Source organism: Alosa alosa, chromosome 15, assembly GCF_017589495.1.
Source record: "Alosa alosa isolate M-15738 ecotype Scorff River chromosome 15, AALO_Geno_1.1, whole genome shotgun sequence".
Classification (NCBI taxonomy): Eukaryota; Metazoa; Chordata; class Actinopteri; order Clupeiformes; family Clupeidae; genus Alosa; species Alosa alosa.
The window spans coordinates 28,835,817-28,847,504 of NC_063203.1; the positions used below are offsets into that span (position 1 = coordinate 28,835,817).

The 11,688-nt window shown below is 48.7% G+C and overlaps 2 protein-coding genes across 2 annotated transcripts in view; both read left to right on the plus strand.

The window, feature by feature from the left end:
* Window positions 1-7,306, plus strand: part of tfdp2 (transcription factor Dp-2) — a 54,201-nt gene extending 46,895 nt beyond the window's left edge. Inside the window, 5 exon segments of the mRNA XM_048264057.1 lie at window positions 824-898; window positions 3,695-3,846; window positions 5,020-5,186; window positions 5,604-5,646; window positions 5,914-7,306. Of these exon segments, the coding sequence (XP_048120014.1) occupies window positions 824-898; window positions 3,695-3,846; window positions 5,020-5,186; window positions 5,604-5,646; window positions 5,914-6,067 (591 nt within the window). The 3' untranslated portion in view covers window positions 6,068-7,306.
* A 1,068-nt stretch (window positions 7,307-8,374) lies between these two features.
* The window catches only part of atp1b3b (ATPase Na+/K+ transporting subunit beta 3b), a 38,881-nt gene continuing 35,567 nt past the window's right edge, over window positions 8,375-11,688 (plus strand). The window contains 1 exon segment of the mRNA XM_048264058.1: window positions 8,375-8,697. Coding sequence (XP_048120015.1) covers window positions 8,592-8,697 — 106 coding nt within the window. The 5' untranslated portion in view covers window positions 8,375-8,591.

The following is an 11,688-nucleotide window of genomic DNA, read 5'->3' on the forward strand; positions in this document are numbered from 1 at the left end:
ACACACACACACACACACACACACACAGACAAACACACACACACACACAGACAGGGACACACACACACACACCCACACCCACGCATGCACACACACCCACGTGATCAAGACGATCCACCCATAAGCATGACACCACACCACACCCACCCACGCGCATCGCCAAGATACATCAACACACACACACACACACACACACACTCTCAGCCCAGGAGTGCCACAATCTGAAGGTCAGCAGTTTTTTGTGTGTGTGTGTGTGCGCGCAAGGCAAGGCAAGGCAAGTGTGGTGGGAAGCAAAGCAAGAGTGTGTAAAAGGACGCATGGGTGTGCATCTTGTTCCATGCTGCCTGGTTGTGTAGGTGAGGAGCAGTGTGACAGCATCTGTTAGTGTCACGTCTCAGGCTGAATGTAAAACAAAGAGCTACCACAGACAAGGTGGGAGGGAGGTGTGTGTGTGTGTGTGTGTGCGTGCACCCATGTAATTTGGTGTGTGTGTCAGGGCTGTGACAGATGTGAGACAGCCCATTCTTGTGCTAAACAGTGCATCTACACACATACACATATATATATATATATATATATATACATATTTTTTCACCACACACACACACACAGCTCACACACACACATGCCACAGCAGACAGACGCTCATACATGCTCCCAATCTGCAATTGTGCGCCTGTGTACATGTGTGCACGTATGGTATTGCTTTAGCTACAACACCTCCGCTCCCCAACCATGATGAGTGTTGGGATGGGGACGCACATCTCCTGTGTGTGTGTGTTTGGTGTATTAACTGACACACACGTGTGTATGTCTTTTCCAGCTTGAGAAACAGAAACGCCTGGAGAGGATCAGACAGAAAAGAGCCCAGCTGCTGTGATTTGAGTCTATACTACAGGTGTACACGTGTGTGTGTGTGTGTGTGTGTGTGCACGTGTGCAAGTGTGTGTGCGCACAACATGGTCGGAACATGTGACTGAGATAGTTAGAAGTGTTTGTGTCCATTTGTGTGCGCGTGCGCACAACATGGACGGAACATGCAGGTCTCGGTGACTTGAGCTAGTGTGTGTGTGTGTGTGTGTGGAGTTCAGAATGTGCATGGTGTACAAGTTACAATGGAGACTAGAATTGTGTGGTGTGTGTGTGTGGTGGCATGTGTGGCTCATCACTCCTTTGTATTGTTCTCCTGCATCATAGTGGGTATTTTAAGGGATGGGGAGGTGTGTGTGTGTGTGTGTGTGTGTGTGTGCAACAGCTGAGATCAGCTAGTAGCTATCTCTGCCAGTGGCATGTTCCAGATTAGTGTGATTAGCAGTAAACACAGAGACACATCTATCCTCCTTCCCTCTCTCTTCCCACCTCTCCTCTCTTTCGCCTTTCTCTCTCCTCTTTCTCCCTCCCTCTCGCCTTCTCCTCTCTCTCTCTCTTCTTCATCTCATGGTACCTTCCACTTGCCCTCTCTCTTTGATTCTTGGCCAGGTGTTGGCCAGAATGTCACCATTAATAACCCTTATTGGATTTAGCTGCTCAATTTAGGGCTCATACTTTCTTATTGGTGTTTTGCTTTTAAGAAACTGTATTTAAAATCCATCAATCTCTCTCTCTCTCTCTCTCTCTCCATCCCTCCTCTCTCTCTCTCTCTGCTGTTACTACAGTGCTCAAAATGTAGTGGGAGAGCTGGTGGTGATGGAACAACTGGAATGCAGAGGAGGCGTATGTGACGCACAGAAAGGAGTGATGTGACAGAGGATATCAGATATCAGGCAGCTGATCAATATGTTGCTGGCCCTGTTCTCCTCTCCTCATCTCTCCTCTCCTCAATTTCATCTCCTTCTCCCTCCTCCTCTTCCTCTCCTCTCTCCTTCTCTCTCCACTCTCCTCCTCCTCTCTTCTCCCTCCTTCTCCTCTCCTTTCTCCTCTTCCCCTCTCCTCCTTCCTCTCCCTCCACTTTCCTCCACTCTCCTCCCTCCTTCCTCTCCTCCTTCTCCTTCTCCTCTTCTCCTCCTGTTCTCCCTTCTCCTCCTCTCTCCTCTCCACCTCCTCCTCCTCTCCTCTCTGCCTCCTCCTGTTCTTCCCTCCTCCTCCTCTCTCTCCTCCTCTCCTCTCCTCCACTCATCTCCTCTCCTCTCCTCCTTTCCTCTCCTCCTCCTCCTCCCCTCCTCCTCTCCTCTCCTCCTTCCTGCTCTCTCCTCCTCCTCCTCCTCCTCCTCCTCCTCCTCTCCTCCTTCCTCTCCTCTCTCTGCCTCCTCCTTGCTCCCTCCTCCTCCTCCTCTCCTCTCCTCCCTCCTCTTCTCCTCTCCTCTCTCTCTCTCTCTCTCTCTCCATCGAATGCGGCACAAACGTTCGACGGTTTTGATGCCGCCTGATTTAAATGGCGCCGCGTTCGATTCAGATCGATTTGATCTCCCGATGACGATTAACCTTGATGATTGATGACGATCTGATGATGATCCATTGATCCGATTGATCTTTTCCTTTCCTTCCTTTCCTTTCTTTCTTCCTTCCTTCCTTTCTTCCTTCTTCCTTTCCTTTCCTTCCTTTTCCTTCCCTTCTCCTTCCTTCCTTCCTTTCTTCTCTCCTTCCTTTCCTTTCTTGTTTCTCCTCTCTCCTTGTTCTCCTCTTCCTCTTCTCCTCTCTTCTCCTCTCTTCTCCTCTCCTCTCCTCTCCTCTCCTCTCCTCCTCCTCTCCTAGGGCCCTTATTGAAATGGTGGGAAAAGTCCAAAGTGTGAAATGTGACTAAAGCTTGTTTAGACAGAGGTGGAGAATGGATGAGTTGATCTATATCATCATGAGGATCTTAGCGCTCTATGCTCTTCTAACTTAACTCCACTGACCACCTGAATCCAATTGAACTCCACGTAATGAAGACCGGCATAGAAAGACAGAGTTAATAGTCTTTGTCCCATTGAGCATCTCAGGGATTACAGACTGCCTTGAGAATATGTTCAGCCTGACCATCCAACACGCTGGCCAGCAGCAGATGCAGGGCTGAGAGGTGCGCTCCAGTCAGAGAGAGAGAGAGAGATGGAGGGGAAAAAGAGAAAGTGATGAAGAGAGAGAAGTGATGGAGGGGGGGGGATAGAGAAGTGATGGAGAGAGGGAGAAGGCTTGGTGCCCATGCCTGCCCAGCACTCTGAGGAAGGCTGCTGCAGTTTGTTTCACAGGATGAATGGCCTTAGTTTGGCTGCAGGCACTCAACACACACACACACACACACACACACACACACTCTATTTGATATGCGGTGTGTGTGTGTCAATCCAAACCCACTTAAGGAAATTTTTTTGCAGATGTGTGTGTGTGTGTATGAAACAAGTGGCTGGCGGTTCTGTTGAGATGTGCATGGATGCAAAGTCAGTGACTAAACAGATAAATGCTGGTGTGACTATGTTAGGACTATGGGGTGTGTGTGTGTGTGTGTGTGTTTGAGATTGAGAGAAAGAGAGACGGTGAGAACATTTTGTCAGCATGTGAGTGTGGCATACCTTTGGTAAACCAGGAGTCGTTTCCTTTCAGAAACCTGTGTGTGTGTGTGTGTGTGTGTGTGTGTGTGTGTGTGTGTGTGTGTGGTGTGTGTGGAGTGAGCGTGGAGAAAAAAAAAAGAAGAAGAAAAAAATTGCTGCAGATCAGTGTTGAGAACCTGATGAGTGTGTTCAAATGGCACTAACCCTAATTACTGTGTGTGTGTGAGCAGCAAATCGCCTTTAAGAACCTGGTCCAGAGAAACCAGGCAGCAGAGGCGGAGTCCCAGAGCCCTCCTCCTCCCGGCGCGGTCATCCAGCTGCCCTTCATCATCCTCAACACGGACGTGCGCACAGTCATCGACTGCTCCATCTCCAGCGACAAGCACGCGAACGCCACACCCAACGCCTGGACCACACCTCCTCCACACACACCTCTCTGTCACACACACACACACCTCTCTGTCACACACACACACACACCTCTGTCACACACACACACACACCTCTCTCCCTGTCACACACACACACACACACACCACACACACACACACACACACACACACCTCTCTCTCTGTCTGTCTGAGACGCCGGGATGGTCTGAAAGATGGACACTTGGCCGCATCTCAACACCATCCTCTTCCCCAACACTCTCCTCCTCCTCTCCTCTCCTCCTCCCCAACACTCTCCTCCTCCTCTCTCCTCCTCCTCCTAACCCCTCCTCCTCCTCTCCTCTCCTCCTCCCCAACACTCTCCTCCTCCTCTCCTCTCCTCTCCTCCTCCCCCAACCTCTCTCTCCTCCTCTCCTCCTCTCCTCTCCTCCTCCCTCCCCAACTGCCTCCCCTCTCCTCCTCTCCTCTCCTCCTCCCTCCCTCCTCCTCTCCTCCTCCCAACTCTCTCCTCTCTCCTCTCCCCAACCTCTCTCCTCCTCTCCTCTCCTCCTCCCTCTCCTCTCCTCCTCTCCTCTCCTCTCCTCCCTCTCCTCTCCTCCTCTCCTCTCCTCCTCCCTCTCCTCCTCCTCCTCCTCCTCTCCTCCTCTCCTCTCCTCCTCCACTCTCCTCCTCTCCTCTCCTCCTCCTCTCCCTCCTCCACTCTCCTCCCTCTCCTCCTCCTCCTCCACTCTCCTCCTCTCCTCCTCCACTCTCCTCCTCTCCTCCTCCACTCTCCTCCTCTCCTCCTCCACTCTCCTCCCTCTCCTCCTCTCCCTCCTCCCTCTCTCTCTCCTCCTCTCCTCCTCCCTCTCTCTCTCTCCTCCTCTCTCTCTCTCTCCTCCCACTCTCTCTCTCTCTCTCGTGCCACTTCTGTCCAGATGCATCACTGTCTCAGACGGACACCTAGCCCACTCCGTCTGTATTGTCTGTCTGAGATGTATGCTCCTCCCCCTGGAGACATGAAATACTCTCTGATTGGTGTAGAAGCTGTATGCTCCTCCTCCTGGAGACATAAAATACTCTCTGATTGGTGCAGAAGCTGTATGCTCCTCCCCTGGAGGCATGAAATCCTCTCTGATTGGTGTGGAATCTTAATCCACTCCTCTTGTTCTGCCGTGTGTCTGCAGGTGCGAGTACCTGTTCAACTTTGACAACACGTTTGAGATCCACGACGACATCGAGGTGCTGAAGCGCATGGGCATGTCGCTGGGCCTGGAGAGCGGCTCGTGCACCGCAGAGGGACTCAGCCTGGCACGCTCGCTCGTGCCCAAGTCTCTCCAGTGCTACGTCACAGGTCCGTACGCCACACACCCACGCCCACGCCCACGCCATGACAACACGCCATGCCACGCCAAGCCACACCATACACCCACGCCACGCCACACACCCATACACACACACCCATACACACACACCCATGCCACACACCCATACACACACACCCATACACACACACCCACGCCACGCCATACACCTATCTATGGGTGTATGGTGCAGTGAGGGTTCATGCCGTATCCAAATGCAGTGGACTTGTTGACTTGTTGGGTGGATTCTTGGATTATTCTGTGTGTGTGGGGCGGGGATTTCATGTGCAATTTATATTTCTTTATTTATACAGAATCCAAATGCAGTAGACTTGTTGGTGAGGTAGATGATTTGTGTGTGTGCATATGTACATATTTCACGTTATCGCTCTCTCTCTCTCTCTCAGCCATGGCCAGGAACTCCAGTCGCACGCCCCACAGCCACACGAGGTAACCTGATCATCAGTATCACTCAAATCAGCAGCACACACACTCACAACTCACACACACACTCGCACTCATTCAATCATAACTCACACTCACTCACACACAGGATGCAGGAGCCATTCGCCAGGCTTTGTGTGCTCTGGGTGTGACACACACACACACACACACAGCTAGACACCAGTAAATACACATGCACCGTTTATGGAGAATTAATGTTTAATGGCATCAGATGTTCGCTGCCAACTGAGTGTGTGTCTGTGTCTTGTCCAGTTCTCTCCCAGGTGACCTGGACTCATCCTCGCTCAGTGGTGGGAGGAGCTTCAGCCACAGTAGCACCGCCCCCTCCCACGCCTCTGAATCCCGCAGCTCTTTCAACGAGGAGGAAGAGGACGAGGAAGAGGACGAGCCCTCGTCACCCGAGTGACCCATCCAAAAAACCAACGCCTGACCAATCAGCATCCCTGACGGGGGACAAATAAATAAATAAATAAATGAAAAATGAAAAGGAAAAAAAAAAAAAGACTTCCAATGCACCTAATATCCCTACAGGAGGAATTGGAGGCATGCTCTACAGGAAATAAGCTGCCATTTTGGTTTTCTATGAATAAGATATGTTAGGAATATATATCTCTCCATCACTTTCCTTCTTCCCAAACCCCCTACTCTAGAATTGGAGTCAATCGTGCCTCCTAGGTGTGTGTGTGTGTGTGTGTGTGTGTGTGTGTGTGTGTGTAATTGATTGCTTAACTGTCTGTGTGTGTGTGTGTGTGTGTGTGTGTGTGTGTGTGTCATTGATTGCTTAACTGTGTGTGTGTGTGTGTGTGTGTGTGTCTCTGGTAGTCTGGTAGTGGAGTGCTCTGAGTTTGAGAGTTTGAGTAGAGGCCCCATGCCCTACAGACGTCAGCCAAGGCCTCTCAGGGCCCCGACCCCCTGGGCTCACCCCGACCCCCTGGGCTAACCCCGACCCCCTGGGCTCACCCGGACGCCCTTCTCACCCGGACGCCACTTCTATTTATGTCCAAGCTCACATCAGTCATAACTGTGACATTTCAGTTTGCCTGCTTTCCACTCCTCCAGACCAGGCTTGCGACCCAAGCAGCTTCCATTATCCATCCTTCGTTTGCTCATTTAAGGGAACTTTTTTGACTTATTTCAGTCTGCAAATGGCATACATTTCGCAGACTATATTTGTATATTTCTTTTTCCCTAAAAAAAATCAAACATGCTATCGTTTTTAAGCGTGACTAATATTTGTCGATCTTCTATTGTTATTGTTATTTGATTGTATAGCCGATCGATTAGGATTCATGCTCATCTTTCACCGCATCTACTATTGCAGAGACCTCCTGGAGCGTTTTGGAGAGGTGCGTTATGGGAGATGTAGTCTTGTGCGTGAGAAGTAGTATAGCATCACTCATTCCTTATTTTTGGTTGTTATCCCAAAGCCGATGTATGAATAGCAACTCTTCCCGGACACACTGCCTTGCGTTCTGAGACACACTGGTTGGTTATGTTTTTTAAAAGGACAGATTACTAATGAGATGCCTGAAGTGCAGGCATTTTTCCTCCTGTTTCTATTCACACGTTAAGGTTCTGCTCTCTCTTTGGAAATGTAACTGTGTATGTATATACCTATACATATATAAACATATAATTTTGGTTACAGTGGTCTAGTGTGATTATTTACCTCTATACTTTTGTTTTGTGTTTTGATGTCACAAGAAATATGTGCATACTGTTTCATTGTGTGCAGTCATCAATAAGTTCCTCATCTCGAGTGAAATCGTTACCAAAAACTATACCTGTGTGAAAATGTTGCTGATCTTCTGACGCACACTATGTTATTATGGAACTTATGCTGTTGAACATTTGATCATTTGCAGCTAATTGTTTTGTTCCATTGTCCTCTTTTTAATATTGAGTCATTCCAGATAAAAAAGAAACGAAAAACAGAAGGCAAACACAAGGGTCCGCATGAATAATGCAGAGATTAGCCAAGACAAATCACAGGCTTTTCTTGATACGAGGTTCTCTAGTGGATCCTGAGCGCAACAGAGTGGAATGCTCCCTTCAGCTCCGCGCGAGCCCAGGAGGCCGGTTGTCACGCTCGCACTTAACACGCACTCAACGAGCCAACGAGAAAGCCTGCGTCACGCGAGGCGTCGAAAGTTAACAGATTATCCCTAAATGTTCCCAAAAGCGGTCACAACTGTATTATTCACTGTTCCGGCTGAGTGAAACTGATGGAGAGCTGAAGCCGCGGTTTGGCTTTTAGCTGACCTGATCCAGTTAATGAAGCCCATATCTAACACCTGTTAGATTTGGCACAGCTGGGCATATTCCTGCTGCTGACCCACGGCGCGCTTTTGGAACATTGGTTTGGAAATGTCAGGAGTTCGAACTAGCTCATGGAAAAAGCCGAAAGGGAGACGCCTGTCGATTAAAACGAAGATAGGAAAAATGGATAGAGTGCTAAAAATACATGTGTGCCATCATGTGAATTACAGCTGGAAATATATGTAGTAGTCTGTCAGAAAAGCCTACTGCTAAAGATTACAATTTAAATGTTCTGCGTATGCCCCGGGAGGGATTGTAATGGAATGTTTTTGTTATTAAACGATAAATATTGATACATCTGATTGCTCTAGTGTCAACTGAGATGGCCCTCCCTCTGAGGCGTTCATATTGCCAATGAATGCTTGTCTCGGAATTTCAGAGATGGTGTACTGCGCTTGCGCCATGGTGTTTGAAACGTGATTTCTCTAAGACCTCGGTCGCTGCAGTCGTGTGAAAAGGTGCACCAGTGAACCGAGCCCAGCTGGACCGGAATCGAGCAGGACTCTTTTCTTTTTGACATATCTCACAAACTACTGTTTTATCTTAGTTTAGTTCCCTCGTTTTTACCCATTTTCCACGGTCTCCCCATTAATTAATTCTGAGTCACAATCATGTCGACCAAGGAAGACAAGCCTGCAGAAATCAAGTCCAGTTGGAAAGACTCTATCTACAATCCACGCACAGGAGAGTTCATTGGACGAACCGCCAGCAGTTGGGGTAAGAAGCCGGTTCAAAGAAGTGTATGACGCTGAAAGCTTCAAATGTAGCTTAATGTATAATTAGCAGCCTAACGGTTTACTGCTCTAGAAAAAACAATGGCTTATGAATGCATTGAACTGTATTATTTGCGACCGTTTTTCATTAATGAACTCGGTGAATTACAGTCGCGTGGCAAATTTCTGTTTCAATAACATGCGGCATAATGCACTACGTCTTTTTGCCCATCAATCCGAGAAAATACGCACGGCGTTGTATGCGTGCTTGTGGCAATTGGAGGGGAAGCTAGCAAGATTATAACAACAAGACTACATCGATTCACTATGTATAGTAGGCTACTATGATTGTATTTGTATGGTAGCGTTAACTGTCAAGAAATTGCGATAGCATCACATGTAACGCCATGAGTTGCCGTTGTAGTTTGCCATTTATTTATTGGGAGAATACCTGAGTTTGTAGGCTTGCCGATCCAATCACTAAAATCTTACCAGATCGATTTGTGTTATTAGCCATCTAACTGGTGGACCGAACAGACTAACGGTAAACCGATTAGTGAAATAATCCAACACAGTAATAACAGGCCATATTTAGCCTGCTTTGATCTACAGCGTGTAAGCTATCATGGCCAGTCAAAATAAATAGAATGGAACTAAAGAATAAATGTATTTCAGCCACAACGAGTCTGAAATATGGGGGTGCCGTAGGATATATGTTTCCAGCGGTAGTCAGCGAAAGACGGACAATAATGCAGATTTTTTAACATAGCTGTAACATTGTAACAACATGAAGTCGCGTTCCCCCAGTTCCATCTTAATATTCGTTGCTGCACGAGGCTCGAGGGCCCCGTGCCGTGCATTACCACCTCTTTGATCATCAAAGGGCCATATTTATTGATAGTCAATGCAGTTGATTTAATTATACGGGTCGGGCGAGATTTGGTAGAAGATTCGACAAGTTCATTCGTCTTCGCGAGAATCAAGAGATCGAGGTTTAATTCTGTTCAAAGAAACCGTTATTCGCTATCCTCGGCGTGTCGGTAGATTAGGTTGTCGCTCACAAATGCTTGAAGGGTGACACCTCGAGATTAGCCGTAACGTTACAGTGAATGGGGACATAGCCGTGCGGCATTGCCTCTTAACATTGGCGTAGGCTACTGACTTAACACACAGTGGACTTTCTCTGTCCATTTTTGTACACTGTCAGTCATCCCCAACGGCTGTGACGTAGCTGCTCTAGATTCATTTGAAATGCATGATGTGCGGTGGTGTGCTACCGCTGCCGCCGCAGCTCTGCTCCTCGGGAGGGGGAAATGCCGTGTTGATTTTCAGTTGTCCCGTAGACTGTATATATAGAACTGGACAGTGTGGCTGCATTCAGCAGTGTTCTATATATACAGTCTATGAGTTGTCCTTACTCAGATCGATCCTTGGGAAAGGAAGTCTCCCATCGCCGTTTTTACTGCATCCACCCCCCTCTCCACATAGCATTGCCTTCTACCCCAGATTTGCCAGCATCGGTATACGGTTGGTTGTTGTAGCCTAGGATAGACGGCTTTTCTAAAATGGCAGTATCAGGGGGGGATTTCGGCCATTGTCGCAAAAATCATGAATCAAGCCACACAGATGTTGCCTGGTTACGTGAAATGGCTATGAGGATGTGCTCGGGTTTCCTTTCTGCGCGTTCAGCAGATTGAGCCTTGGAAACGCGGTGCGGGCGGTGTAGCAAACTCCTCTCTTCCTGTCTCTGTTCCTCCCCCTCATCCCAAGGTCAAACTGGTCCTCCTCACCGGTGCAAAGAGGCGGAGTAATGACAGTGAGGAGAGGCACCGATCCCGTCGCCGCCGTTTGCAGCTTTTCGAAAGTATCTTTACAGGGAGCGAATCCTTGCAAGGAGTCTCCACGGACTGATAATTGAATGATGATGCAGCAAAATACATTTTGCATGTTCCTCAGCAGACAACTCCCTTGGCATCTGACATGACAGGGATATGTGGCAGAAACATGCTTCAACTGCACTGGTTGTTGTACAGAACCTGTGGATGTTGAAGCCAAGCATGGCTGCTGTCAGACAGCAGTTCTGCACTCGAGTCTGCGGCTAGCCCTGTGTTGACGACTAGGCTATACCATATGCTGCATTGGCTATGCGTCATACTGTATGCCAGTGCTGGTAGCCGTGGCTCCGCGATTGTACTCCTGTTCCCACTGTGTGGTGGCTATCGACTGGCTCAGCAAAAAACTGCCCATTCAGTCCCACCGAGGGCCTGCTCGTGGTAGACTAATGGAAAAGGTGCGTGTAAAGAACGACAGAGGAGAAAAAAAAGAAAGAAGGAAAAAACGAGTGTGTGTGCTGTCCACATCCCAGGAACTCTTAGGGACTCCCACAGGCCTGTTAGGTGAGAGAGTGAGAGACAGAGAGAGGGGATTGCTGTTGAAGAGATAAAAGGATTGGGCTGGACTTAATTGGTTAGCCTCTCTCTCTCCCTCTCTCTCTTTCTCTCTCTCTCCCTCTCTCTCGCTCTCTGAGTGGAGTGCTCATCGCTCTGACTCTTTGGCTCTCTCTGTCTGATGCCTGTGCGGATTAGGCGGCTTTACAGTTTCCAATCTGCACGGCTTTACCGAGCTAATCACACATGCACACAAACAAACAACAGCGAAACACACACACATGCAGTATAGCAGCGCCGCACCGTGCCTTCACATCCGCTCCCAAAGATGGACACTCACACAGGATGGACTCACACACACACACACGCAGAAAGACAGACATCCCTGCAGTGCACACCCAAATTCTGCACCAACAGCATACAACAGGAAACTCTGCAGTGGGTCTGGGCCGGATGCGAGGTCTAATGCTATGGGGAATATGGGCCTTATGCTATGGGGAATATGGGTATTTTGCTATGGGGAATATGGGTCTTATGCTATGGGGAATATGGGTATTTTGCTATGGGGAATATGGGTTTCATCGGGTCGGTGCTGTAGGCAGCAGTCA